General features: G+C 52.2%; 6 protein-coding genes across 6 annotated transcripts; 2 read left to right on the top strand and 4 right to left on the bottom strand.

Annotated features, from left to right (window-relative positions):
- Nucleotides 1-1,833: 1,833 nt before the first annotated feature.
- Nucleotides 1,834-5,231, bottom strand: AAFC00_002615 (uncharacterized protein; the record flags this gene model as incomplete). The annotated part of the gene is made up of 2 exons (XM_069341956.1): nucleotides 1,834-4,292; nucleotides 4,349-5,231. 2 exons carry the CDS (start codon nucleotides 5,229-5,231, stop codon nucleotides 1,834-1,836), a joined length of 3,342 nt encoding a protein of 1,113 aa, XP_069198460.1.
- Nucleotides 5,232-9,462: 4,231 nt separating this feature from the next.
- Nucleotides 9,463-10,934, top strand: AAFC00_002614 (uncharacterized protein; the record flags this gene model as incomplete). The annotated part of the gene is made up of 4 exons (XM_069341955.1): nucleotides 9,463-9,565; nucleotides 9,674-9,723; nucleotides 9,847-10,627; nucleotides 10,714-10,934. The coding sequence occupies 4 exons, from the start codon at nucleotides 9,463-9,465 to the stop codon at nucleotides 10,932-10,934; spliced, it is 1,155 nt and encodes a 384-aa protein (XP_069198459.1).
- A 241-nt stretch (nucleotides 10,935-11,175) lies between these two features.
- AAFC00_002613 (uncharacterized protein) lies at nucleotides 11,176-14,745 on the bottom strand (the record flags this gene model as incomplete). The annotated part of the gene is made up of 1 exon (XM_069341954.1): nucleotides 11,176-14,745. The coding sequence occupies one exon, from the start codon at nucleotides 14,743-14,745 to the stop codon at nucleotides 11,176-11,178; it is 3,570 nt and encodes a 1,189-aa protein (XP_069198458.1).
- A 737-nt stretch (nucleotides 14,746-15,482) lies between these two features.
- Nucleotides 15,483-17,270, bottom strand: AAFC00_002612 (uncharacterized protein; the record flags this gene model as incomplete). Its single annotated transcript, XM_069341953.1, has 3 exons — nucleotides 15,483-15,545; nucleotides 15,596-15,933; nucleotides 15,986-17,270. The coding sequence occupies 3 exons, from the start codon at nucleotides 17,268-17,270 to the stop codon at nucleotides 15,483-15,485; spliced, it is 1,686 nt and encodes a 561-aa protein (XP_069198457.1).
- Nucleotides 17,271-18,059: 789 nt separating this feature from the next.
- On the bottom strand, nucleotides 18,060-19,136 carry AAFC00_002611 (uncharacterized protein; the record flags this gene model as incomplete). Its single annotated transcript, XM_069341952.1, has 4 exons — nucleotides 18,060-18,309; nucleotides 18,368-18,520; nucleotides 18,578-18,983; nucleotides 19,043-19,136. 4 exons carry the CDS (start codon nucleotides 19,134-19,136, stop codon nucleotides 18,060-18,062), a joined length of 903 nt encoding a protein of 300 aa, XP_069198456.1.
- Nucleotides 19,137-25,460: 6,324 nt separating this feature from the next.
- AAFC00_002610 (uncharacterized protein) lies at nucleotides 25,461-26,933 on the top strand (the record flags this gene model as incomplete). Its single annotated transcript, XM_069341950.1, has 1 exon — nucleotides 25,461-26,933. One exon carries the CDS (start codon nucleotides 25,461-25,463, stop codon nucleotides 26,931-26,933), a length of 1,473 nt encoding a protein of 490 aa, XP_069198455.1.
- Between the last annotated feature and the right edge of the window lie 770 nt (nucleotides 26,934-27,703).

The following is a 27,703-nucleotide window of genomic DNA, read 5'->3' as shown; positions in this document are numbered from 1 at the left end:
TGTTCTGTAATCACAATGAGACCAAGTGGTATCACCCTTTCGAAGCGAAGACGTGGGAGTGCGAGTAGAGATCAAGATATGCTGTTCTTGGCTGTTTGGATGCAATCGAATGAAGTTCAAGTATGCCTTGATGGATGATGAGATGAGAGATGGGAGAAGAGAAGAGAGAAGAGAAGAGAAGGCATATATGCGTCCAGAGAAAAGTACATCTTTTCGGTGACTCGCGATGAACGACTTTTCTCATGCCTATATTAGACTTACCTTCCTTGCGATTGGCTGTGGCTCTATTTGTAGAACACAGCCACTTACCTATAAGCTCGTTGCAAGCCGCAATTGGCCGTGTATGAGTTCGTTGCAGCTACAACCAGCGGCGTTTATGGGGTATCCCCCTATACCTCATCTCAGCACTCACACTATGCAGGCATATGACGAAAATGAGCGAAAATCGCGGATGTTCAGGAACATCCACTCCGCTAAGATCTTGTAAGTTGCCAAAATACCTGCTGGTTTCCCCAGTCTGTCAGACTTCGGTCGGGTACCATCAACACCAAGTGCGGGAGATTCAAAAGGCCAGAAAGAGAGGTGTAGGCTTGTCGTAGGTAAAGGTCAGCCCATCGGGCACTGAAAATTGATGGCATGGCATGTATAGGCTGTATGATACCCTTTTTGTGCCCTGCGGCAAGTATCTGGTCTGCTTGACAAAATGGTAAATCCGATGTCGTGAAATCAACGAAGAAAGGTTTTTTTTTCCTGTGAACAAGTATTGTTGACGGCAGGTTCCTTGTTCGGTAGTTTCGATAAAGATGCAAGGAAGGTGGTTCAAGACAAGCTTTGTAAGGGACGTTTCGATGCATGTACCGTACATGGTAAGGTACCTCATGCATGTCCGCGCGCACGCCCCTATGCATTTTGGGCGGGTACCTTCGATCCCATCTTGGGCTTCGTACGGGATGTCCTTGGGTATTGTGAAATATAAGGTAATTACATGATCACGTCCTCATTCAGTGCATTCGAGTCAGAACTACCACAAAATGCCTCCCGGAACAGAACTCAACCACATCAACGTTCAATGTGCCGATATCATTAGGTCATGCTTTACATCAGAGCAGGAGAATACGTGTGTCGAGATGAGATGAATTGAACTTCAATATTGGTTTTGGACTTGTTGAGCTATCTACATATCTAGCAAAATTCTCATCTTCAATGCGGTCGAGCTGTTGGCCGAAAAACTCATCTTGAAAGCACAAACGCGCGTCTAATGATTTGACAATTCATGTTCTCAGTCTAGTGCTGACTGAGAAATTAGACGCAGTGTTCGGCTAGAATTGTATATGAAGCCCTGCTAGACTTACTTGCACACCTGTGAAGGAGCGGGTTTGCAAGTATAGAAGCAGATGACGAAGGATCGAACAAAACAAAAGACGCCAGCAGATGCAGCATTCAGATGTTTTGAAAAGCAATTAACAGTAAAAGAAAAGGCTCATGACTTCATTGCCATCCGATTCTTTTTTGCCCACTCCCCAGAAATCTATGTTTTGTTTTCTTTATGTTCACCTTTCCGTGTAACAATAACGCCAGTAATTCCCCATTTTCTGAAACGATAGAGCCCGCCATGCATGTCATGTTCATTCGGGCCATGAAGCTATTTTGAAGAACACCCAGCCATGTGAATTCCAGGGCCGGGAAACTTTTTGTAAGTTGTGAAAAGAAGTAAAATGTAGCGATAAGCTATGTGCGAGAATTGAAGTCGCTTGATTGTTGATACACATCGTAAGTCCTGCATCGAGCAGGGGCGGGGGCGCGTTCGTGGCACACAGTTGGATGAGGTGCAGTTCAAAGGATATCGGTGCGGAGGCCTACCACGGGAGAGTCGTTGCTACCGAGCGGTCGAAAAAGAAGTTTCATGTCCAGGGTGAGATCGCCGATACCGTATGTATCGTCAATCTTACCGATCGAGCCAGTGTCTTGTCCATTTTGGTAATTGTCATTCACCACGAAACCTTTGATCTTTTTCAGCAAAGTCATGACCTGCATGAAACGGACGTCGGGGGGCGCGGTCCAATCAGAAGCCTTGGTAGAGCGCATGAATGATTGGCCAAGATAATAGAAATGGATGCCGTCTCTGGAAAATCCGAAGCGTTGCTCGACGGTATGTGGCGGGTATTGAATGTTTATGTCCACATCCCACATCGTCTTCCATTTGCTCATGGCTAGGTGAATGGTCTTGAGAAGATTATGAGTGTGAGTGTTCTGCGCCACTGTGATCTCTGGCGGTGTAGCGGTCCCACTGCTGCCTGACCCGTCTTGTGCGATCCAATCGTGCTGAGCCAGTGGCGTGTTGGGTCCGCTTGACGCTGCAGACAAGGACCCAAGAACACCAGCTGGGTTATGGCTGACCGACACATTGGCACGCTGAACTTTACAGGCTTGCACGTTCAGCGCGTGGATGAGAATGAACTTGGAGTATGCGTTCGTGGACCGAGGCTGGAAGGTGTATGTCGGGTCCATAAGCGAGCGCATTGCAGATCTCATGTCAGGTTGTCGAAGTCGTTGACTGCCACTGACGTTCCCAAATTGTGCGCTTGAGCCCATCAGACCAATAACATCTCGACATTCCTCACTGGATTTTGCATCCCAAGCAGCGTCGTCTGCGGGCAACGGCAACCGGATCTCAAGGTGATCGACATGTGGCTGGGTGTTGAAAAACATTACCAAGGCGGCGTCAAGCAGGACTATGGAGAACATGATCCTGCTGCGGGTCTCCTGGACGACCCAAGACAACCAGTTCCACGATGGAATGGCGCCTTGCAGTATCTGCCCAGGGTGGTGTAACGAGCTATACGATGGATGTCCAGGGGGTGCGGGTTCGGTAAGTCCCATGCGGCGACTAATGGCCACGATCTGCCCAAACTCTTGCCGTGCAAGTGCACGCTGCGCCGGATTGCCATGCCATACAAAAAGAGTGATAAGCAAGGAACATGCTTGAAATTCTTCGAGATCCGACTGCAACGTCCCTAGGGGGCTTTCCCCTTCGCTCACCAGCCCTGATGTGACCATATACACCCTTGACGAGGTTTTGACCGCCTCGTTGACCAGCTCCATCATCTTTCGCACTTGATATACGTCGCGCTTCTCCGAGTAAACAGCACCGATGCAGATAATGGCCAACACGAGACTCTCATTTGCTTTGAATATGTCGAAGGTCGGCATGTGGATGAGTGGCCAATGCCCCTGAAAGCTGGTGAACTGCTCGATGAAATGCTTGATGTTGTCAACAGTCAAGCAGCGCTTCATCTCGTCGCTAGCGTCATCGCTTGATGATGTTCTGTTTGAGAAGACGTATGTCAGCAATGCATTTGCCTTGCTCTGCAAAGGATCGCTTTGCAGGAGGTCCATGTTCCAGTTGGAAAAACCAGACAGGTGATGCGCACCTGAATCTTCGCCGAAAGTCGACGGATTTGAATATAGACCACTGAAGAAATTCTCATTGTTGCCTTCAGCATGTCCGTTGAAATTCTGCCCATCCATCGCGGCTTCAGCCTTGACCGGAGCGTGCGAGGCCGCCTGCTGCGACTGGGTCATAAACCCGTCCTGACCGTTAGGTGCAAACATGGAAGACCAGTCAGGCCCTACTCCGTTCGCCTGGCTTCGGCTGTCCTGGATTGGAGGTGCTTGATGAGTATATCCATTTGGGGCATGATCCTCGGCTTTGACATAAGATGGGTAAGAACCTCCGCTAGACACGTGGGACCCTAGGCCGCTGAAAGTGTAGGATGGAGGCATTGGATTGGAGATTGAATGGGGCCGCATTCCGTAGGATGAAATGCTGCTGCCAAAACCGGCCGCGGAAGTCGGGATGCGTTCACCATTAGGCGCACCTGAGACTAAGGCTGAATTATTCATACCTGATAAGCTGTGTCTGTTCTCACCGTTCATGGCACCAGGATGGATCAGGCTGTTGGCGCGTGTCGATCGGCCCGACATGGAGGCGACACTGGAAGCGTATGAGGAATGATCGCCATTGACGGTGGGACTGCTCTGGACACCATTGATGCTGGTGCCATTTGTGTACGGTTGGCCAGCAACTTCCGGGATGTTCGCGAGTCCGATTGGTTCAGTGCTGCTGACAGACAGTCTGTTCGAGTTCGTATTCCTGCGCTGGTGCGCGAGGTGATTAGCGCCAGTAGGATTGCCACGCCTGATGGAGCACTTCTGGAAATGTCTCTTCAAGATATCACTGCGGGAGAATGTATCCTTGCACAGGTGACACATGTAAGGTCGGTCTCCAGTATCTGCGCGGATTAGTCAAAATGTCCAAAGTCTGGGAATACAAGTTGAAAGGACTCACGTCTCAGAAGATGTCTCTTCAGATGCTTAGCATGAAGGTACGTCTTGTTGCAGTGAGGGCAAGGAAATTTGCCGTCAGCGTCCTTTGCTGGAATCATTGATTTGGTAGAAGCAGCAGTGGTTCCAGCCGTGGGCGCAGCTGCGCGACCAGGTGCGCTGGGCAGTATTCCTCGTCTGCCTTGTGAGCCTACGACGTGCGTGGGCTCGGGGTCCTGACTAGCCATATATGACTGACCGGACGCGAGTCCTGACGATGCTCCGAAGCTGGGCAGACCGGACAGAGAGCTGTTGTAGCTAGCTTGGGGCATGATTGGCCGCAGATCCGGGAGCCGGTTTTGCGCAGGCGTGGGCGCCAATGCCGATCCGCTCGTGGCAGTCGTGGTGGCAGCAGCAGACATACCAGGCTGTGTCGTCGAATAAGGCGCATAGGAGGACGAGGGTGGTAGCATTGATCCGCTTGTTGCAGGCGACGAGTGGTGGGAGAAGGAGTGGAGAGTGCTTGAGGGCATAGATGAAGTGGCTGGGGTCGACGCATTAGTTGGCGTGTGAGGGTGGCTCCCACTGCCACTATAAAGGGAGGGGAGTTGATTGAAACCGCCAGCCTGGGTGTGAAGAGGCGGCAGGGTAGAGTTCTCTCGCGCAGCTTCCTGCTGTTGTTGTTGCTGTTGCTGGGACTGTTGCTGCGAGGGCGGCGGTTGCGACGACTGCTGCTGCTGCGAAGGTTGTTGTTGCTGCGGATGCGGGTGCTGCTGCTGCTGCTGCTGCTGCTGATGGTGGTGGTGATGATGGTGGTGGGATGAATACGCGGGAAAAGGCGCGTATTGGCCTTGTTGACTTGTTGAGGTCATGGGCATGTAGCTACCCGGCTGGTACTGACTATCCATGGCTGACAATAGCGATGGAGAGGTCGAGATCTCCGGAGGTGTTGACGTCTGTGGCCGTAGTGGGGAAAGAGAGGGTAGAATAATCTCTATCGTGCCGATATCATCAGCGGGTACGCGCGGGTAAAGTGGAACAGCGAAGAAAAAAAGCTAATTTCTCTTTCAGAGTGATGGAAGCCGCCGAGGTATAATAAAATATGAATTTTTGGCTCACCAGGAGCTTGACGAGATGCGAGAGGGCGAGACACACACACTCAAGGAAGACAAGACGACGGTAGACTCCAAACGCGCGGTAGGGACAGTATTGGAAAGAAGTGGGCACTCGAGGGTAAGTGCAGTAATAGCGAGGGCAAGTGCGTGCGTGCAGAGCGAGACTGAGACTGGCAAGATCCAACCTTGAAGTCAACCAGCGTGCAACTAGACTCCCTTGAGCTTCTCACAAATTTTGTTCGGATCCTTGGCTGATCCGTCCGACGTCGCCGATGCTGTGAAGTGCAGACTTGCAGATGTGAGAACAGCAGATCTGAGCGACAGTGAGAGAGACAATAGACGTTTTCCGATCCGCCAATTGTCCTTGTCAAGTGCCTTACCGTGACACGGAGGGTCTCAGTTTGGTCAAGGTCAATATCTATGCCCTTTTCTGACAATACTACTGTGTGTCTTGACGAGACAGCGCGGCTGTTATGCACTATGTTCGTATAGATAGATAATGCCGGGATGTCGTGACAGGCGGCGGCGGCGGCTGATAGGCGGGACCCACAAGAACCCGCAAGTGGTGGATCGGTGTCAGATGGAGCGACGAGGGTCTATGACTGGATGACGGGCTGCGAGAAGGGGAAAACAATGGAGAAACGCAGATTTCGAGTAGTGACGGTATCTTTGGAATGCGAAGAATAGTATTACAACGGACGAGCGAATTCTTTTCGAGGTGACAAGGCACAATTCTTGCAACCGGTGGTCTGTCAAATGATGAAATGCCCGCCGGAACGAGACAAGGGCGTAAATCGGCGTGAAGAAATCACGCTTGCCTCGCTGAGTCGCAGACGGTCGACGTTGAGCGCAGCAACGTCACCTCAGAAGCCTTCTTCCTCTGCCGAATCAGATAAAAGATGGCGGCGTTATCCTGCGTTGCTGCAACGTTCTGACCTTCGCTAGTCCCAAACCCCTTCTCTGGTTCTCCCGAGAAATTCACGCATACGGCAGTGATGTGCATAGCTAATCCTTACGCACATGCTGCACCAGCTGTGCAGGCTAACCTCTGTTGACACACCACTACCGTGATGAAGGTCCGGAGTAATTCTTAACAGGTCGCCTCGATTCGTCGATACCGTAATGATGCTTTCGCACTATGTCCCGAGATGATCTTCGTGGCGACAATGCCACGGATCTCTGGCGCCACGATCGCGACTGTACCTATGGTTTGCGGCGGGCATCAAGCCCAACTATGCAGGGACTACAATACAGGCAAGCAGGTACAAATTCAGCACCACAGCCTCTTTCCATTCTCGGATACGAGGACTGTCATTTTGATCATCAAGTTTCTAATTGGAGGTATATTTCATTATGCTATGGCACACCGATAACGAGTCTGCTGGATCACATTCATTCTCAGGCGATCGGAGCAAGAAAGGAAACGATCAGAATCTCGCATAAACTTCCGGAGGCCATGTCGTACTCTGCAATGTTCACGAAACTCACGACGTTGCAGAGAAATCTCACGAGCGGTGCTCTACTGTATTCGATCACAGCAAAAGCGTAAAAGCGTCTGCGAGCTCGTGTGACTCGTGCGGACTTGGTACTTTGAGACTGAGTCAGCGTGTGCCGCACAGTCCTGATTGTCTGCCTGGCGTCCATGCGACTGGGGGTCGCACATACAATACCGTACCTCCGGACTAATAAGCACAAGCATGTATAGTGTAGCCAAGGTCTTGCGATTGATCGGTGTTCTTTCCAGATCTCGGAATCACGGTTTAATCGCTGATATGTGTTGCCAAAGATGAGGTAATCTCATGCAGAGCTCGAGTCATGGTTATCGTATCCTCCACGACTACCATCTGCCGCACTTCATGTTTGTATTGTCTGTTGACAAGACTTCTATACCCGACTGACTCCCAAGGCGCCGTCACCACTGGAAGGGAGTTTGCAAGCGTTGGTATCCATCGTTCGAGCACGAGTCTGCGAACCTGGCTCTTCGGCGGCGTAAGTCGCGCGGCATAAAAGCACGTCCATCGCGTTCGCACCTGACCAGCTAGAAGGATGCCTCTCTTTGGATATCTTCTGGCCTTTGCCCTGTCTCTCAACAAACCTAAGCGACAGCTAGTCCAACCGACTTGACAGGCCCGTTGTATGACCGACGCTTATGCCCAAAAGAAAACCGCCACGGAGTCGGCCGCGGCCACAGGGTCTACAAGCCGACTCGAGATACCGTTCACGGAAGCTATGCCCTGATACAACAACGTGACACGTCGCGGAGTTACAGTCTAAAAAGTCTGGTATGCAGGGTGTCATTCTGAGCTCGCTTGGTTCTGCCGACGCGGAAGCGGGCAGTTTTATCCGGATCGGCTCTTGGACTTCCGTCGGTGGCTTAGCTTGGCGGGAGTCTAACAAAGTCTGACCTGGATATGAAAGTCTTGTCCGATACTTGTGCAAACCACAAAGGTATATGCATAGAACATAAGTTGATTGCAGCAGCAGCATGTGAGAACAGCTGCACATGCGAGTTTGTTAGCTACTCTATTATCACACTGGTCAGACATATTTTCTTGACGATTTGCTGGCAGCGGTTCCCTGTCTTCGTCGTCGGCATCTGCTACGCTGGTGCAACCTCACTTGGTAAGAATTTACTGATTCACACAGGACAGTACCTATTTACTTGTGCGTCTTATCACTGCCGATTGACGTCAGAGACGCATTTCGCCGGCTCGCTTTGTACGACCTTCACGACAGCTGCGGGCAACAAACCAACATGGCGCAATTCGATTTATCCGTCCAGCAACAATTAGGGCAGCTGTTGCCCTGATGAGGTAATTTAGTGCTCCGAACGCCATAAGGCCGCAATTAGCCGCGCCAGTGTCCAAGTGTCGGACCGTCGGCCACCAACTCAAAATTCCGTGTCGTTAGTATGTACCATACCTTACTCGTACAGGTAGTTGCAAGCCATTACACTTATAGACACTGCTTGGCTGTAAAGTTTATTTCCGAACGCCAACACAGCGTCGTGTAGATAATAGTGAAGCAAACACTATGAACTTCTCCAGTTATGCAAATTTTCGGCCGTAACTCGAGGAGCGACAGCAGCCATGCAAGCCGGATTTGTGAACTTGGTTGCCATGGATCATCGACAACCCTACCTACCTACATAACGGTCCATAATACTCTCACGGGCTGTGCTTCATATGCGGCGCAAGGACCTCTTTGATGGTCAAGATTCAGGCGCGGACTGATGTTGCTGTCGAACCGACTTTCTACGGGATCGACCGGATCATAGATTGTGTGTCGTGCAATTGTGCGCATGGGCAAGACTCCATTTTAGCCTGGTGGCGAAGATTATCACAAACGGAAACTCGAGCTCGGAAGCCAGCATAGTCCAGACATAGAGTATACTCCGACTCGAGGTCAACAAGAGAGAGAAAACGATGCACACCTACGCATCATAGTCGTGGTAGGGATGGCTCTTTCACACGACGACATGCTGCAGCTTGTACGGTGTTCAATACCTGGGCGTCCAATAGTGACATGGACCATGTGATGATTCGAATTCACCGAACCAGAGAATTGTAACGCACTTAGCCGCAGCTTTATCCAGGGCATACAGTCCGGTACAGCAGCAGACGCGTGCTAAGGAGGCAGTGGACAGGGCGTACAGTAGGAATTTGCAATGGCGGACATGGCCGGTCGCCTGGCGGAGAAATCTTTCGGTAGGCAAGCAAGTGTAAGGGCCAAAGTGCAGGTGATTAGTGATTAGGGTAGGGTCGCGAATGATGAGCGAATAACGGACGATCGCTTGCCCCAGCTCTGCCCGCATGCCCCGCCAACGCGAGTGACGAAAGAGGAAGGACAGGTGAGCAGCAATGAGGGGGACATGGTGGGAAAATTATTGTCCTGCTCCTTTGTGGTAGGATTTGGTGCGAGTGAAGCGACGAGTTCTCGACTTTTGTAAGACTGAGTATTGCTTCTATCACTATTTGCTAAACCACAGCAAGCAATCGTCCAGATTTGACAGCGACAGGAAAACATGCCGGACGCTATCCTTGACGACATTTCTCATCGCCGCTTCAACCCACTGCGGGGAAGTTGGATACTTGTTTCTCCCCATAGAACCAAGCGACCATGGCAAGGTGAGTGTGCTTTGCCAGACTAAAGGAGCTATAAATGTTTTCCGGTTCTGTCGAGCATTTCCCGGTTTTTTGGGTTGTCGAGTGGTAATTGACCATTTGCGACATTAGGACAGCAGGAAGGTGCATCGAGGACGACCCTCCCTGCGTATGACCCATCTGTATGAAACAATCTATCTCCTTCTGCTTCATCTCTCTATCTCTTTGCTCATTTCTGTTTTCTTGTCCCGTGCCACATCTCAGCTCGTCATGATTCCGCAAGCTGAACCCGTCTCTCCGTGCAGTGCTATCTCTGCCCCGGCAACAAGCGAGCCCAAGGAGATGAGAATCCCAAATACGACAGCACTTTTGTCTTTGTCAACGACTACAGCGCAGTCAAGGAAGAGCAAGCCGAGTACGACGGTGCATCCAACAGCGATGAGTTGTCCAGCTCTCTATTGCGTGCCGAGCCCGTCACTGGCAAATGCTACGTCTTGACATTTTCGCCTGCCCACAACCTGACCCTGGCCGATCTACCTCCTGCCGATATCCTGCCTGTCATTCAAGCCTGGACACGCATCTACTCTGCTCACTTGGATCCGCATTCTCCTCTTGCCTCTCTGGCATGGTCGACTACGATGCCGCCATCCGGAAACGACACGGACATTGCAAAGCCAAACGCCCAATACAGATATATGCAAATCTTCGAGAACAAAGGCGCGGCCATGGGGTGTTCGAACCCGCATCCCCATGGTCAAGTGTGGACATGCACCGGTCTGCCCGAAGAGCCATCTCTCGAGCTGCAGAACCTGCAAAAGTACAGGAGTGAGCACGGAGGAAAGCACATGCTGGTCGACTACGCGAACCTCGAAGCCTCGAAGCAAGAGCGCGTCGTCTCCGAGAACGCCACTTTCCTCGCCGTGTGTCCGTGGTGGGCGACGTGGCCGTTCGAGACCATGATCGTCGCCAAGACGCACAAGAGGTCGCTCGTCGATTTCAGTGATGAGGAGAGGCTGCATCTCGCAGAGGCTATTGCTGATGTCACGAGGAGATATGATAATCTCTTCGAGACGCATTTCCCATACAGTGAGTGAACCACAGCCACCCCTTTTTCCTCTTTTACCCTTCTATTCAACGCTCTTAGAAATGAAAATCCACTGACTGTTCTTCAGGCATGGGCATCCACCAAGCGCCGCTGTCTGGCACCCCGGAAGAAATCGAGTCCTCTCACTTCCACATGCATTTCTACCCTCCTCTGCTCCGCAGCGCCACGGTGCGCAAGTTCCTGGTCGGCTACGAGATGATGGCTGAGCCGCAGAGGGATATCACGCCTGAGCAGGCGGCTGCGAGACTTAGGGGCTGTGGTGGGGAGCTGTATAGGAAGAAGATGTAGATAGAAGAGAAACAAAAAGAGGGGGTTGGGGGTAAGGGCTGTGGAATTGGGTTGGTCTTTTCGGATTCTTGGTCTAGTTCTTCTTTTCGTGGAGTTAGAGGACTGAACGAAACTAAAAAGGGATGGATGGTAGACGTGACAAGTTCTAGATTTGTCTTGGTATAATCATCTGTCTAAAGAAGAGATGGAGGAGTAGCAAGGGAGGAATAAATGTGCGCAATATCTACAAGGGTCCGACCACTTAGTCAACAACCTCTTCTTTGATCCTGACCTCCTCAACACCGTCATTATCATCATCGTCAGCTCCAGCTCCTTCTCCTCCCACACGTCCCACAGTGACCATACCAACCACTCGTCCTCCACTCTCCCTCTTGACCATGACCTCCTCGATCACCCTACCCCTAGCAGGCCTGACCTCCTCAGCGACAACAACAGTCTCAATACCCGCAGGACACCTCTCGTCCTCCGGGCCCCACGGCAAACTCTCAACATCAATATCCTGATTCAACAGCGTCTTGAGAATAACCTCGGCGCCCGCCTTGGACATGACCATATTCGCCTCCTTGCAGCGCTCGTCACAGCAGCACTCCAAACACCCTTCCTCGCAATGACACGCCTCGACTCTGCGCACAGCCTGATGCAGCAAGAGGTCCACGAACTCGAAGGCCTTGGTCGATATGCCGCTTCCGGAGGCGCCGCCTTTGGCGTCGTAGAAGGTCAGGCGCGCGGGCCGCTTGCGATGGGTTTCCTTCTGCGCGAATTCCTTGAGCGCGTTCTTGCATTCCGTGCGCACGTCGCCGGGCGTGGAGATGACGAAGTTGGGCATCAGGGACATGAGGGCGTGTTCTGCGGCGTGGATGGAGCCGGCGACGTTGAGGCGGCGCGAGGCCAGGATCTCAAGGGCGCGCTTGGGCACGTCGAGCCACATGCCTTTGGACATGATTGTTATGGGCGGGTTGTCGACTTGCACTGCGTCGAGGATGCGCCGCCGCTTGTCGACTTTGAAAAAGCCGAAGACGACTTGTTTGATGCGGATGCTGCCGTAGAAGGCGCGCGAGAGAGACTTGGGGATGCGCCGGATGGCTTCTGTTTCTACCGGGTCGATGTCTGTGAAGTCGCGTTGCTGCGTCGTCCACTCTACGTTGACGCGCTCGACTTTGGCGAGTTTGCTGTCGACTGACATTTCTTTGACGAGGTATTTGTGCCCTTGGTGCAGGAAGATGCCGCCTTCGTAGATGGTGAAGAAGGCGCGTGAGGCTTCGAGTTCTTCGAGCACGACGTTGCGCCCGTTCGAGACGTCGACGATGGCGAAGTGGTCGTCTTCCGTGTCGCGAATGGCTACGTAGCGCGAAGGGTACGGTAGGAATCGCTCGTGGGTGTGGTAGAAGCCTAGATCGTCCTTGCGCATCCGTGTCTCTGCTATCTCGGGCAGGAGCTTGCCAAAGTACGGTTTGTCCTCGTCGGGCCGGATTGGCATCTCGTGTGCGGCGCATTGGATGTGCCCTTCCAGCACGAGCATGTTGGTCAGGTCGACCTGGAGCTCACAGTTTGGTTTCGTGAAGATCTCATCTGGGTTTTCCATGTAGTATTGGTCTGTGGGAAAACAGTCTCCGATCAGAACTGACAGCGAGTCTTTGTTTCTGCGTCCCGCTCTGCCACTTTGCTGCCTGAGGTTGGCGATCGTGTAGGGGAATCCGACGGTGACCACTGCGTCTAGTGATCCAATGTCTACTCCAAGCTCGAGAGCATTGGTTGCCACGATGCCGACAAGCTTTCCATCAAACATCTCCCTCTCGATTTGTCGTCTGTCTTGAGGTGTGTAGCCTCCTCTGTAGGCCATGACCCTGGCCATGACTTCCGGTCGCTCGAGACTTGTGAGCTCCGTCTTGACTGCGCCGAGCAGGATCTCGCATTGTTTCCGGACTCTGCAGAACGCGATTACTCTCACACCTCGCAATATCAGCTGACAGAATACCTTTGCGCTCTCGGCCAGTGCGTCTCCTCTTCCGCTCGTAGGGTCAGCTGGATCTTTGAACGGAGTGTTCCAACACAGAAACTCTTTACGTCCACTAGGACTTCCGTCAAAATCTGTGAGCTTCACTTGATCAACTCCGAAGATGGTCGTCATATGCTCCTCTGGATTCGCAACAGTTGCCGAGCAAGATATGAACTTGACATGTCGGTTTCCCACTGCGGCGCATATGCGCCTTAGCCGTCGCATGATGAGGGCAACATGGGCGCCGAAAAGTCCATTGTAGACGTGCAATTCGTCCACGACGACAAACTTGAGGTTCTGAAGAAACGTCCGCCACTTTTCTTCTTGCGGAAGAATGGTTATGTGCAGCATATCGGGATTGGTGAATATGATACGTGCCTCGTCTCTGATCATGTTTCTGTCCGGCATGGGCGTGTCGCCATCGAAAGTATCGACAACCAGGTCTTGCAGGCCAGGCATGAGATGTAGTATGTCTTTCAAGCTCCGGCGCTGATCCTGTGCGAGTGCTTTTGTAGGGAATATGTACATGGCTCGCGTATTGATATCCTTTTCGAGTTCGTGTAGGACAGGAATCTGGTAGATCAGCGATTTTCCGGAACTGGTAGATGTGGACACGATGACGTTATGGCCTTCATAGAGGTTGTTGATTGCCTCGGCCTGATGTGCGTATAGTTGTTCTATCCCTCTCGTGTTATATAGAGCGTTCACGAGGTTTTGGCTGAGTTCAAAGTTCAGGGGACCGTGAATCGGTGGCTGGGGATCAAAAACTCTATGGCCATCCGGTACGATCTGGCCTGTATACCACTCCAGCGTCTTGATCTCGGAGATGATCTCCGGGATACTGTTTCTCTCGCGTGGGATTGATTTTGGCGGCATAATGCCCGTCCTCTTCGAGTCAGATGCGGGTGTGCCTGCTCTACTATCAGATGGCTCCGGCACAAACGCCTTGTGCTCGTCCTCTAACTTCTGCACCGGATCAACGCCTTCCTCCATACACTCGTTGAGCCACACATTCACAGCAGAAGTGAATTTGATATTGCGTTTCTCAATCAACTTCACCATCTGCTTCTGACTGAAAACCGGCATTTTGAGATCTTCCTCGCGGAGCTTTTTCGTCGCCCTCGTCGGCTCGCCCGTTTTGGAATGCTGCACCTGTCTCTTCAGATCGCCGTCGATGAATTCAAACAGAAGCACTTCCTTTTGCTCTCCGTCCTGGTCACTGCTCTCTTTCGGCTCGGCAGGGATCAAGTACGCTTTGTTTCGGATATTCTGCCGCGCCTCAGGCTCGCCCATGAGGTTCACCTGCAGAGCCGCCTCATCCACATACGCGAACTGGATGGCGCGGGGCAGCAGTGTCTTGATCTTAGCTACGTCTTCGATGCTCAGCTCGCGGCCGATGTGGCCCTGCACGGCGCTTTTGATCGTCTCGAAGGTCGTCGCCAATTGCTTGCGCGTGCAGCAGAAAGTGTACACGAGGTTCAGAGCTCGATGGACCTGGCCGAGCTTTGTGAAATGGTCCGGCCATGGTATTGACGACTCGATCAAGCTGGACGAGTCTTGCCGGAGAGTCGACGGCGGCTTGACTGCCTTTGCCGTCCTCCGCGGCTTCTTGCCTCCATCGTGGGTCTTGGTCGGGACGGCTGTCGTGCTGCTGGTGGACGTAATGATGTCTGCATTATTCGTCTGGTCTGCAGCAGCAGTCTGCTCTTCTGATTGCACCGAACCATCCGTATCCTTGTTGGGTCCTTCGGCAGACTTTCTCTTCCTTTTGCGAACGATTTGATTTGACACAGTGGCTGCTTGCAATCTTACCATGATCAAGACATTTATGTGGCACGATATTGAAAAAGTGTGCCTGATGTTTAAATGACGTACTGAATTGTGTATAAGTATTATTCTAGGCAGTCCAAATCGTGGAATCGAATTCAGAAACTCAAGGAATGAATATTATCTTCACACTCGATGAATGATCTGATCAGCAAGTACATGAAATCCAAATGTCTGCTACTGCAATATACAGAATCACAGCACAAGTCGGGTGGCGAGTCGCTGTCGATGATGTAGTTCACTCGGTACGGAATGTTTTTGGCGCGTCTCCCCACAACGCGGAGTCACGAGCCTCCAGAAAGACTTTTAAATTGAATTTGATCTATGGGCGTGAATAGACGGGTATATACCTCCTTGCAACCCAGCACATGAGAATCTGACCTACAAAGGAAAAAAGAAGAACCAGAAGTCATTGGTGATTCGGGGGTTTTTATGCAATCTCAAGATGCTATGTAGAACATGCCGCTTCGGAGGTTTACTTCCAAAGCCAGTATCGCTTCCAAGCATTGCTGAGCATTTATATATGAAATTCGAGGACTTGGTCGAAGCGGCCAGAAATTATCGTCAATGTGTCTTCACACCAGTGCGAAGACACTCGATATGGAGGGTGAAGGCTCTCGAGACCTGATAGAAGAGAAGCGGAAAGGCGAAGACTACAACGGGAGCTGCGGCTGCGCGCTGCTGGTTTACTAGGTTTCTGTTGCAAAGTCTCATTCCGTGATTCATCACATAGCCTTTTGCAAATCTGCAATTCTTTCGTACAGTTCAAGTGCAAATTGTGGACGGAGCTGCAGAATTGATCAGTGATGCTCAATGTGTTTAAAGGACACTGACTCACCTTCATCTGGAGCAGCTCGAGTTTCGCACTCCCATCGATGCTTCCCATGAAGTAGACGTAACCTCCGACCGGAGCCTCTCCCTGGACGGTTCCAAAAGAGACTCCCTTCACAACAGGCGTGTTCAGCACGACTCTGTGACTACCATCGGCGCGCATCACTAATCTCGCTTTCGGTGCTGTGTCGCCACTTTCGGGACCTGGGTTTGCGACATTGAGACGGACGACACCGAGACCACGTTCCTTCCACTCCTTTTTGGTACCATCTTCGGTCTTAACAAAGTTGTACAATTTCGCCCTACAAGTATATTCGGTTGTCTCGTTCTCTTCGCCGGTTTCAACTGCGATTCGTCAGTATTGAAGCCGTTCTCAGGGGTAGCTCGGTCGGCTTACTGTCTTGTTCGTAGAAACGTTCATCTTTCTCGTCGTTGTCAGCATCATTCTTAGGCTCGTCGCCAGCGCCTCCTTCCTCTGCGTCACCGCCTGGTCCCTCGTCACCCTCGCCATCATCGGCAGGGGCGCCGAATGGCTTGGCTGCTTTGAGCGCGCCACTTCCAGCGAAGGCTGGCGTTGCACTGCTCGCAAACGAAGAGAGTTTGGAGCTGCCGAGTCCGCCAAATCCACCAGCGAGCCCACTGCCGAAGCCAGTCTTGCCCGCTTGGCCGAAGGAGGACGCGCCAGCGGATCCGAATGGTGAAGGAGTCGCCCCTTGGATTGCAGCAGCAGTGAAGGGCGAAGATGCGCCCAAGGCGCCTCCGAAGGTCTGAGCTGCGGGTTTGTCATGTTCGCTCTTCCCGGAATCAGCGGCGGTTGCGGGCGGAGGTGTCGGCGAGGCGCTCGCAAAGGATGAAAGCTTGGGGGCATTCCCAGCCAGAGAAGCGAAGCCCGAGGTGGATGACGAAGCGAGCCTGGCAAAGGATGAAGACTCGAAGGCAGAGGGCGTGGTTCCATTCGTAGGAGATTTGTTGCTGGCAAGTGCAGTGAAAGGCGAGGCAGTCGAGGGATTGGCAAAGCCGCTCGTGGGAGGGATCTTAGTGAAGCTGGACGACTCAGTCGAATCTGCGGGCGTGGGTTTCGCGTCTTCTGTTTGTCCTTCTGACGCAGGCGCACTCTCCTCGGATCCGTTCACTGGCTCGTCAGGTCTGCTCTTCTTCGTTCTGGGGCTGGCGACCTTGTCGGCGAGTGACGAAGCATCCTCGTCGTCTGCGGGAGTGGCAGGTCTCTTGTTCGCCGTCGATGAAGACCTGGCAGCCGCGTTGTCTCCGGAAGCAAGGGAGGTGCGCTCTTGGGAGTGATCTGGCTCGTCCGAGTCGTAGGCCTCGCGTGATCTTTTGCGTGCGTGACGGGTCTTGGGGGCGGGTTCCTCTTGGCTCTCGTCGGCAATGTCCTCGTGGCTTCTCTTTCTCGACGGTCTTCCTCTGGTCTTGGTGTCCGTCGAGGGAGCAGAGCTGCTGTCGTTGGGGGCCGAGGTGGTCATGTCGGCTGCAGGAGTCGTCCCGGGCTGCGCTGAGTCTCTGGCGTCGTCGTCGACAATGGCAGGAGCAGCGGCAGTCTCAGAGGTGGATTCGGCCATGGTGTTGAGCGTGCTTGCAGCTGAAATGGACGCGTTGCGAAGCTTTTCCCTGACGGGCTTCTCGTGGTTTTCCGTGTCTGAAGCAGCACGGGGCGACGACGACATGATGAACAGACCCCGTCGTCCGTGATCAATGCTGATGTTGTTGTGGTGGGATTTTGCTGCACTTGTGCTTGCTCTGTGTGTTTACAAGCTTGACGCAGCGGAGAGACTGCTATTGCACGTCGGATGACGATCTCTCTTGGTGGCCGACTGGCGACAGCGACAGTGACGGGAGGAACGACACTCTGAACAGCTTTGTCCCGTCGATAGCTTTGCTCTACGCGGTAGGAGCGCTATGAATGTTTTGGGATGCGGAATGGCGATCGAATACTGCAGCTGCAGGGTGAGTCGGGCCAGCGTGGACGTTGTCAGATGGAAGAGAAAGGGAGAAAAGAGAGCAATTCGTGGTTCCGATTCAGGTTGTACGGCTTTGCTTTGGTGTGTACAAGTGGAAGTTACCCCACTGCAACTGACTGCAGGAGGCTGCCGTATCACCACCCGTATATCATGCTGCAACCAATACGCTCAGTCACGATCATAGTCGTTAGTCGTAAGTAGTGTTGATATAGAAGTTGTGCGATATATACATATAAATGCATCTGTACCCTACCAGATCTGGGGTCTCACTACAGCTGTGTGCTGAAATCGCAAGTTCCCAGTGACATCAAATACCCCGTGGTGATGTATGCATCGAATCCATCGGTGACTACAAAAAGTCATTCTAATCTGCTATCTTGTCTAAGGTCCCATTTTTTTGGTCTTATCAAAGACGACACCTTGCCTCGGCCAGAACCTGCTACGCCAGGGGCGGGTATATCAGCACGACCGTCATGCCCCGTCTTTCTCGTCCATCTAGCTGATGAAGCAAAGTGCGGTCAGCGCCGTGTAGAACAGAAACAACGGGAACATTGCCAGGAACACGCGGTTCTTGACAACCCCTGATCCTCCGAGAATGCTGACTCCTGCCGCCACGGACCAGAATGCAAGGACGATATAGACGGGTATGCGCGCCACCATGGGAAGTCCGACTGCACTGAGGATCGATGCGATGACGAGCGGGAAGAGCGTGTAGCCGATGATGCAGACAGATTGGAAGAAGGAACTGCATCACGTTAGCTTTCATGTCCAACTGCGCATCTCGAGCTATGGAATCGACCGACATGTTTCCGCCAAGCAGCTTGATCTGAAGAGTGACGACAGCTTCACCGAGCCAGACCATAGTGAAGACGCCGGAAAAGACGAGACTCTTTTGCGTGTCCTGCGCTCCTCGGCTCAAGAAGAAACTCAGTAAGAGGCAGAATAGTAAGGGACCCCTGCCATGCCGTTAGTCTTTCTCTCGTCACACTTTCCGAGCTTGACTTCTTTCTCACCATAGATCCCAATCCCTCAAGCCCTCGCTCATGCCACCTTGCTCGAGTAGCACCTGTGGCAGGTCCGATGGCCATCTCCCCACAAGACCTCGAAGACCACCTGCCGCATCTCCCTCCTGTCTCTCTGCTCCCCCGATGCCACCTCCTCTTTCCATGACGCCGCCGAGCAGGTATTTGGGATATAGGACCTGGCGCATCTTCTCCCACACAGCCAGCAAGTCCCGTTTCAGTGTCGTCCACACCGTCTCATCGATCGTATTCGAGGGCGCGCGCCGGTCCTCTCCGCCCACGGCTGAGTTGAGATATGACTGCGATTGCTGGATGCGCTGTTGGTCTTGTGGTTGAAGGTTGCCAGTGAGAGGAGCTCGGTCGGAGCTGGTGATGGGGTCCAGGTCATCGAGGGTTGCTGAGCTTGATTCAGACGGAAATCTTTTCAGACGACTATAAGAGCTCAACGAAACTCACCATCATCTGGGTCAATGAGGTCGGCGTCATTGTCGTAGGGATCGTAGTGCGCAGGGTTCCCTGACCCAGATCCACTAGGCATCATTGCTGCCATGATGGTTTATGCTGCAACGGAGTCGAGGGTATGGAACGGTCCAGCTATTGCGACAATATGTCCACTGATTGAATGAATCAAAGTGTGTGCCTGAGAGTTATCTTGTACGGGAGCTATAGAGCAAGGTATTCCGCGTGGTGATAATCTACAGGGTGATCGCTCCGAGAGACGCGTGGTGCCTACCGTGTCCCTGTCCCTTTCGAAGCTCTCCGGCGACAGTTAATCCGGCACAGCTCCACAGCCTAGCTTCTGTTCTCACACTTTATATACCAAGAAGCAAGCTGAAACTTTATCGAATTGGGACCGCTGGCGCAATGGTAGCGCGTCTGATTCCAGTCCAGAAGGTTACCTGTTCAAATCAGGTGTGGTTCAATTCCATGTGTCTTATCACCTTCGACATGTGTTCTTTTTTGCATTTTTGTATCTTCTTTTCCTCAGTCAACCTCACCCTGTACTTCTGCGAATGCAAGTGGAACATCATGAAAGTGTTTTGTGACAACCCATCAGAAAAACTTGCTGCAAACGGTCCCCAGGTCGAGACCATAGGGCAACCCTGTCCCTTTCGACAGATGAATTACTCACGCCGCTCACAAGTCGCACAAGTGACAGCAACAACAGCACCCCTCCACTAAAGCAACCCATATTCTCCTCGCGTATGCGAAGACAAGCGTTAGTCCCTCCCGCCGCTCGCATAATGATCCAAGACACAGCCATCAATCGATCGCTCAATTCTTTCATCAGAGGTAATCAGCGAGGCCGTACACGTGAGTGTCCCAAACACGGATATAATTTCGCGTTTCTCTGTCCAAGTCTAATTGGTGGACGCATATATTTCCACCCGATATATCCCACGCTGGACAATAATGGCTCCTGATATGCCATGTTTCACCTGCACTGCGCTGCGCTGCACTGCACTGCTTCTCGCCTGAGTCGTTCATTTGTCTGTTTTCTGTTGAGCTGTTCACACGTGTGTGCGGCATGTGATTGTGCTGCTTGCGCTCTATCGAGTAGGTGCTTTTGGTAGAGGATAGACAGTAATATCAAGCTGAGAAGGGATGTGGTGTGGCAGAAGGCAGACGAGTTGGGATTCTTTGTTCGCTCGCTTGTACGGTGGCATTGTCTTTCAATAAGCATTGCATACCTTAGGTAAGTAGCTTGTCTATCGCCTTTAGGTAGATCCGTTTGTGCATTACATCAGCTTACTGGTTTCCGGGAGAGCGGGAATGCATATATACATATATACTGTGTGTAGGGTTTTTTCCCTTTGCTGCAAAGGCTATTACATGTGGGATGTTTTTCTTTTTTGACATATGTGTGTGATAGAGGTATACACACTGCACCGGCGAAGAGACTGCCTCTAGATGAAGGTGAGTTTTGTATGTGTAACATGGTTGAAATCACGCTCGCTTTGGTGACTCTGTCGATGAATACCACATCCTCCGCATTCAATACAGTAGTGACTCTTTACCTCCTATAATACCGCATATACACACAGAATCACAAGCAAATATGCTACCCCAGTTTTCTGGCAGTGTCAAACATCCCCCCCTTCGTGATTTTCTGGGGATCCATCGCATATGCTTGGCTGTTCATCGCCGACTCTTGTGATGTCTACCGTACCGTGCCTATCTTACCTTATCTATGGTGGTTATCACTGCGTAAACAGAATGCCTGGCGCGACAACAGCACAACATGGCTGCTGGCCCCCTGATCTACAGCTGAACAGTACAAGTACATAGATAGGCCTGTAGGATTGGCGTGCTTGTGCCGTACTACTATACCGTGTCATGCATCTCAATCGGTCAAGCCATACTCATCACCTCGCAGCAGCGTTCCTGTTCCACAACGACAAGGATAGGTAGGCAGATAGGGGCTGAAACAGACATAGGTACAGTACTTTGCATCATACACAAGAAGCTCTTTCCAAGAGAAAATCATCTTCCACGTGCAGAATTTGGATGGTGTGGAGAAGAAAGTAACCCCATATTCGTTCAGCCAAAAGGCAATCGACAACATACGTTACTCCATAGGGTAGGTAGGTGACATGCAGTGGTGAGTATGAAGGGTGACAGACACCCTCTTCGGTAAGGTTTGAAAACAAAAGGCGATAGACCTACGATTGTAGACAGCAGCAAGCCCTGCCATTGAGCCACACATGCATGATGGATATGCGTAGGCTGGATCAATTCACATGGGTTGCGACGTTATCGAATCCATTCCTTTGCGGCACAGCAACAACAGCTGAACCCCAGTCCACCCTTTCTCCTCGAGTTGCTCCGAGGAGGGGTAAAGCCGAAGGGACCAAGCCAAGCTTGCACCACGGTCGCTTCTGGGTCATCATCCTAGTGCATTTGGATGGGTTGTGTATCACGACCCTTGTTCACTAATCAATCTAGACTTACTCGCTCAGACCAGTCCTCTTCCAGACTAGCACAGCAATGAGCAGAAGATCCGATGCGGCAGAATGGATGACTGCTTCATCAGAATCTCGCGACGTGTCTCCACACTGCTGCTCTCCACAGAGCCGAGAGGCGGAAGCGGTTCATGTTGTTGTACTGTAGCTCCATCCGCCATGACGGTGGACGTGGATGCGAAAATTCCTCTCCATAAACCGCTGTGTGCTACGCGAGAGTCTATTATCAAGTAATTCTCCATTCTCTCCGGTACACCGCCGAGAACATCGATAACGTACTCGCTCTGTAAGCAAATTGCTACGCCGCAGGCCCGCCGTGAAGAAATTTCTCGGTCCTAGCGAAAACTCCCTCTATCTTCTGTCATCACAAATATGTTGGGCATCGGCCTTGTCTCGGAGGGATGGCAGCGGCGCCGGGCGTGATGGGGGGGCTTTGAAAATTGACCAGACAGTCCACATTTCGTCATCCATCTTTGTTGGGGACAGCGTTATCTCGGCGCTAATGTCCGAGATAGTCATTTTGTTTTTTTGGCATCCATGAGGATTGTCATAAGAGAGTGGCGCAGATAGAGATAGAGGAAGCGACAAAGACAATTACAGTAGACTTTCAATGGAATGACTGGACTGAAAAAACGTGCTCCGGATGCTTTGTGGAGACTGGCTCCGCTGATTACAGCCGAAAGTTGGGGTTTTCGTTGCCGAGAGAAAAGTCGCTTGGTCGCTGGGCTTCTCGCGGATTTCTCGCTCATCCGAAGGAGTTTATTCTTGGCCCCAATCAAAGCTAGGCGACCTTGATGGCTATACAATCACACTGCAAGAGGCAGCCGATTCCAACCGCCGAATGCTACGGTAGCGATATTGCTCGATAGAATAGGTATGATGGAAAAGGCGTGGCGTGGTCTACGCAGACGACCCCAACAGTCCGTTCATAAGGGAAACATGCTGTCCTCGCTCTGCTTGTTTCGAAATGGTCGGATTTCTGCAGCCGTCAGGCCGATTAACGGGGCTTTGTCACCGATGCAGTCCAGATTGCGTGACACTGAGTGGAGCATGGTCGCATCATTTCTCAAGTTGTGACACTTGCGGCGGCTACATCGACTGCACGTCTGGCCGTCGCCCGTTCGATTGTCTTGTCCTTGGCCTTGACTCTTGGTACCATGCGAGCGTATGATAACCGATTACACAGATTTTGTCACCTTCAGGCTCAATGTACAAGTATCCATGTAACCGTGGGGAAGAAAAGAGTTTGGCTGCGACCCCAGATGTGCACATCTCCCTCACGGGAGATGGATGTTCCGGTCTAACCCTGCGATCTGCGTGAAAGGTGGAGCATCACCGGGGAAGTCTGGAGAGTGGCGTTGTTTCCATATCAGACCGCGTAGTCACCCTCGTGACGGAAATCGTACGAGTACTCTATCTGGTTTGATTTCTGCAGGTAAACAATCAACCTCGAGAGTGGTCATTCAATAATCGAACGGCCAGCATGCTCGACGCACCAAGACCAGAGTTCGACGAAAGGCTCGTGTGCTATCGTCATGTTCACCGCACTTTCCGCAACACCGGAGACTAATTCCATAGCAGTATGGTCCAGTTGATAATGAACATGTTTCTGCGCATAGCACTGTACTTGCTTCCGATTAGCTCGGATCGAAACGTAATATCTGGTTCTTTTCTTGCAGGTCCCATCCAAGCCAATGCTTGTTTCCCCATGTTCTTAGATCTCGAAGCGCCGCACTCTGGGGAGCAAATGCAGGATGGTACGCGTAGAAGCAGTGATAGCGTGACACATTAGACTGACACCTCACCACCTGACTGAGACAGGCGATACAATCACAAAGTCAGTCGATAGCGAGGAGATACGGAATTGACGATCTGCTGTGTCACATGGCTGTCGCGATACTGTGCGATACAGGGTCGTCGTGGGGATGCTTGTACCTCCGCCTAGTCCGCCTTGCGGGGATCTAAGGACTGGGGATCACAAGATTATGATTCACACCTGCTCATGTGAGAAAGACAAGCAAACATAAGCATTAGTATGGGGATCAACAGCCAATCAGAGGAGTGCAGGCTCGATCCGAGGTAGTAACGGAGAGGACGATCCATGACGAGGATCGTCTGCATTCATAAGATTGTGGATGCAGCACAGCGCATTATCATCACGAAAAAGGGGGTGATGTTCAGCGCTACAGGTCTATGATCCCACGGGGGTTGGTTCATTTACGGATATGCGGCTTGCCGTGATCTGGAGTCGGCGGCCCTAGCAGACACCAAAAGCTTCGTCGGCAAGCTTGTAGCGACCCAGACACAAGGGCATCACATCCTGTTGCGATTGGGAAATTTGATTACGAGCGTCCAGAGAAACGGAGGGTCGGTCTCCGAGGGGCATGATCTGGGCCACATGCTGCCGGGATTTTCGTGTAGCACGAGTCAAGGAAACATGGCCAGATTGTCAAGAGCAGCACATGTTAGTGGAGCACGGGAAATGGGGATTGAATTTACCCCAGACAAGAACGGGTCCGACAGGCCTCAATAAGACCGAGCCGAAGTTAGACCTTCTTGGGACGAGTTTCACTGGTTTCTTCCGTCCTTCTCCCGCACGGGGCGCGAGGATGGGGAATAGCAGAGACGGCGAGTAGTCGAGTATTGACTCTCATTGGGTAGTTGGTTGCCTGTGCGGATGGGTGCAAAGGACACCATCCGACTGCTCTATTTCCAGACGTTTCGCAAATGAGGCACAGCACGGCTATCTTACTCGCCCAGCTTACTGCTCCACCTTACTGATTCGGCCTTTTGCCCCACATGAAGCCAGCTGTAGCACCACGCAGTGTGCAGGGGCAGCAATGTACTGTATGAGTCGAGAGCTGGACTTTATCGCAAATTGGAAGAGGGCGAAGCGATGAGTGGGCTGGGGAACGACTGCGACTCGTGTAGCATGAGTAGTTGGTTACTGTAGCATTCTCAATGCGGTCGCGAGGGTTTGCAAATTACATCACCCTAGCCAGAGCATGCGAACATTCCATACAGTAGTAGCACCAACCTCACGATAGGGTGATGGGCCAGCAAAAGCCGGTCGGCGGTGAATAGGCTCAAGAGGACGGAATTATGGAAAGTCCAGCGTGAGACTGATGAAGGAAATAACTCCGGGAGAGACGCTCGATTGGGTGTCAGGGCCAGGTACGACGTAGGTACAGTACAGTAATAAAATGATTAAGTCACAAATGGGATGGCGCGGCAATGGTGCCAGGCTGCCTTACCGCATACTAACGTCAAATGCTGCTTGCTGGACTGTTTTATTTTATTCTATTCTATTTGCTGTGCAGAGTGGTGGATCGTGGCTGGTGAAGGGGGGAAGGTGGTTTAACATGTGAAGGTTGTGGCAGACTCCACAATCACAAATCGTAAGAACAGATCTGGGGTCCTGAAGATCGGGTAGTGCTCTTCCCATCTGGTGTTCGCACTGTACAGGGCAGTACATCCAGTACATCTCAGTAGTGCAGTACGCAGGACTTGTACCTTACAGTTGGCTGAGTTTCCGTCTGACAGAGAGGCCGAGAAGATCCCATTTTTCATCACATCCCGACAAGCTCCGCAAAGTTTGGCCTTTTGTCGATAACGTCAGTGCCAGTTTTGCGCAGGTGATCCGTGCGGCTAGCCCTGGATCAGGCGTATTCTCGAGTCTTGGCAGCTGGAAGCAAAATCTCATATTGTCAGTCTAAAGATGCTCGTAACGACCTTGTGCTTTTCCCCCACGCTTCTTCCGTCACTTGTCAGCTTTACAATCTCATTTCGCTCTATTTCGCTCCTGCCCTCTATAACCATCCACTTCTCGCCGTACAAATACGTCTGCATCCCCTCAAACGCCAAATCCCCCCCTTCTCCCCCCGTCTCTCCGGGTCTACGTGTCTTCGTCAATGCAGCGCACATCGTCTGGGGTCGGATTTTCCAATCTGCTTAATCCATCGCCATCAAACGCCAGCACCAATCCCTCTCCGTCGCCTGCTTCCTCAGGCACCAACACTCCCTCGTCACTCTACGTCGACGCCGGTGTCCAGTCCAACCCTACCACTCTATCACCACAAAACTCATCCATGGCCGCTGCCGCTGCCACTGTCCCCGCCATGGCGCATTCCGTGCAGCCCCAGGATCAGGATCACCGTCCTGACCTTCCCCGCCCTTACAAGTGCCCTCTGTGCGACAAGGCCTTCCACCGCCTCGAGCATCAGACCAGACACATCCGCACCCACACTGGCGAGAAGCCTCACGCCTGCCAGTTCCCTGGTTGCACCAAGCGCTTCAGCAGATCCGACGAGCTCACCCGTCACTCGAGGATACACAACAACCCCAACTCGCGCAGAGGCAACAAGCAACACGCTGCTGCCGCAGCAGCCGCCGCCGCCGCCGCGCAGGCCGGTCTTCTCGACCCTTCCCAGCAACACCCTGTCCTGCAGCAGATGAACCAGATGAATCAGTTGAACCAGCTCAACCAGCTGAACCACATGAACCACATGAACCAGCTCAACCAGATGATGCCGCCCCCACCAAAGGCCATGACTGCCTCTGCTCCCAACTCTGCTCTGACCTCTCCTAATGTCTCTCCCCCTCATAGCTACGCAACTGCCGCCTACACCAGCAACCCTGGCTCATACCTTACCCGTAATGTGAGTGGCGACTTGAGTCCCGCCGGTCTCCACCATCCCATGGACATCAACCTCCTGGCCTCGGCTGCTTCTCAGGTCGAGCGCGAGACCTCACTTCCTCAGAACCACCTTAGCTTCCCAACACGGCATAGCTATGGCACTCATCCTTACAGTCACCACCCTTACTCCACCGGTCGTCTTCCTTCTCTTTCTTCTTACCACTATGGTTCAAACCCCACTTCCCAGCCCATGTCGAGGTCTCACTCTCACGAGGACGACGATCCTTACTCGCACCGCATGACCAAGAAATCGCGACCGGGTAGCCCTCAGTCCACCGCCCCGCCCTCGCCGTCTTTCTCCCACAAGTCAACGTCTCCGACGCCCGACCACACTCCGCTGGCTACGCCATCGCATTCTCCTCGGCTTCGTCCGCAATACTTCCACAACGGTGTGCAGCTCCCCACTCTTCACCATCTCTCCCTCCAGCACCAACAACCGCCTCCCGCCCTTGCTCCTGTTGAGCCGTCCGCTGACGGTCAACAGCCGTACATTCCAACCCATCACAGCGGCCTTCGCATTAGTGAGATCATGGAGCGAGAAGACGGTGCGCAGCGAAAACTTCCGATCCCCATGGTGCCGTCTGCCATGAAAGTCAACGACCTCCTGAACCCTGGCAGCGGCTTCAGCAGTGGCCAATCGAGCACCACAGGCAGTGTTGCCGGCGACTTGGGCGAACGTTCATCTTGATAGCACTTTGTAAGCTTTGGGATTCGGAGTTGTGGCAATGGGCGGACCCCATAGGAGCCCCGAGGCGTTTCCGGCAAACATGTCAACACTTTTAACCTGTGCGCGGCGTTTTCTTTTATCCTATAGATCGGTCTGGAGTCGGTGGGACGGTATGCTGAGGACATGGCAAGTTCCTGTGTTTATGGTTTGACGGCTGCTCTGGTACGAGTTGCGTTCGACGATACCAGCAATCACGAGATTGGCATAGCGATTCTTTCTAAACATTGTTTTGTCACCCCTTGCCTTTTTTTCTCACTCAAATAATCGATGGTCACGAGTTTTTTCTCTCGGATTTGTCGATTCGATCTCGAACGCGTTTTCACTCAAAGTCTCCTCTTCTCTTGTAACGCGTGAATCACATTGCTTTAGATATATAGATTATTGACACCTTTTAAGACGCAGAACCTGCGCAGTTCCGAGAATCTCTCTGCAATTCGCTACATGAATTCTACATTTTATCGTCTCACAAGTACCTTGACCGATTAATGCCCTGATGAACACTGCCATCTCTTATGAGATCAGTCACCTCCACAACACGCATCTTCCCCAGATTCCCGCAAGGATTTAAAGGTGCGGCAAGCATTTACGTTCGAATCTGGGGATATGGAAGCTACTGCCAGAAAAAAAGGTACTCGGACACGGGATGTCAGTGTCTGCCGCAAAGGGTGCCGTATCCAGTCGCAAAGTTCCGCCCCCAAATGGCGACTTCTATGTGGCGGCGCACGTGATTT

The sequence above is a fragment of the Neodothiora populina genome, assembly GCF_041146345.1.
Source record: "Neodothiora populina strain CPC 39397 chromosome Unknown canker_contig_15, whole genome shotgun sequence".
NCBI classification, from domain to species: Eukaryota; Fungi; Ascomycota; class Dothideomycetes; order Dothideales; family Dothioraceae; genus Neodothiora; species Neodothiora populina.
The sequence above is the reverse complement of the archived record's forward strand: the minus strand, read 5'-3'. Positions and strand labels throughout refer to the sequence as shown.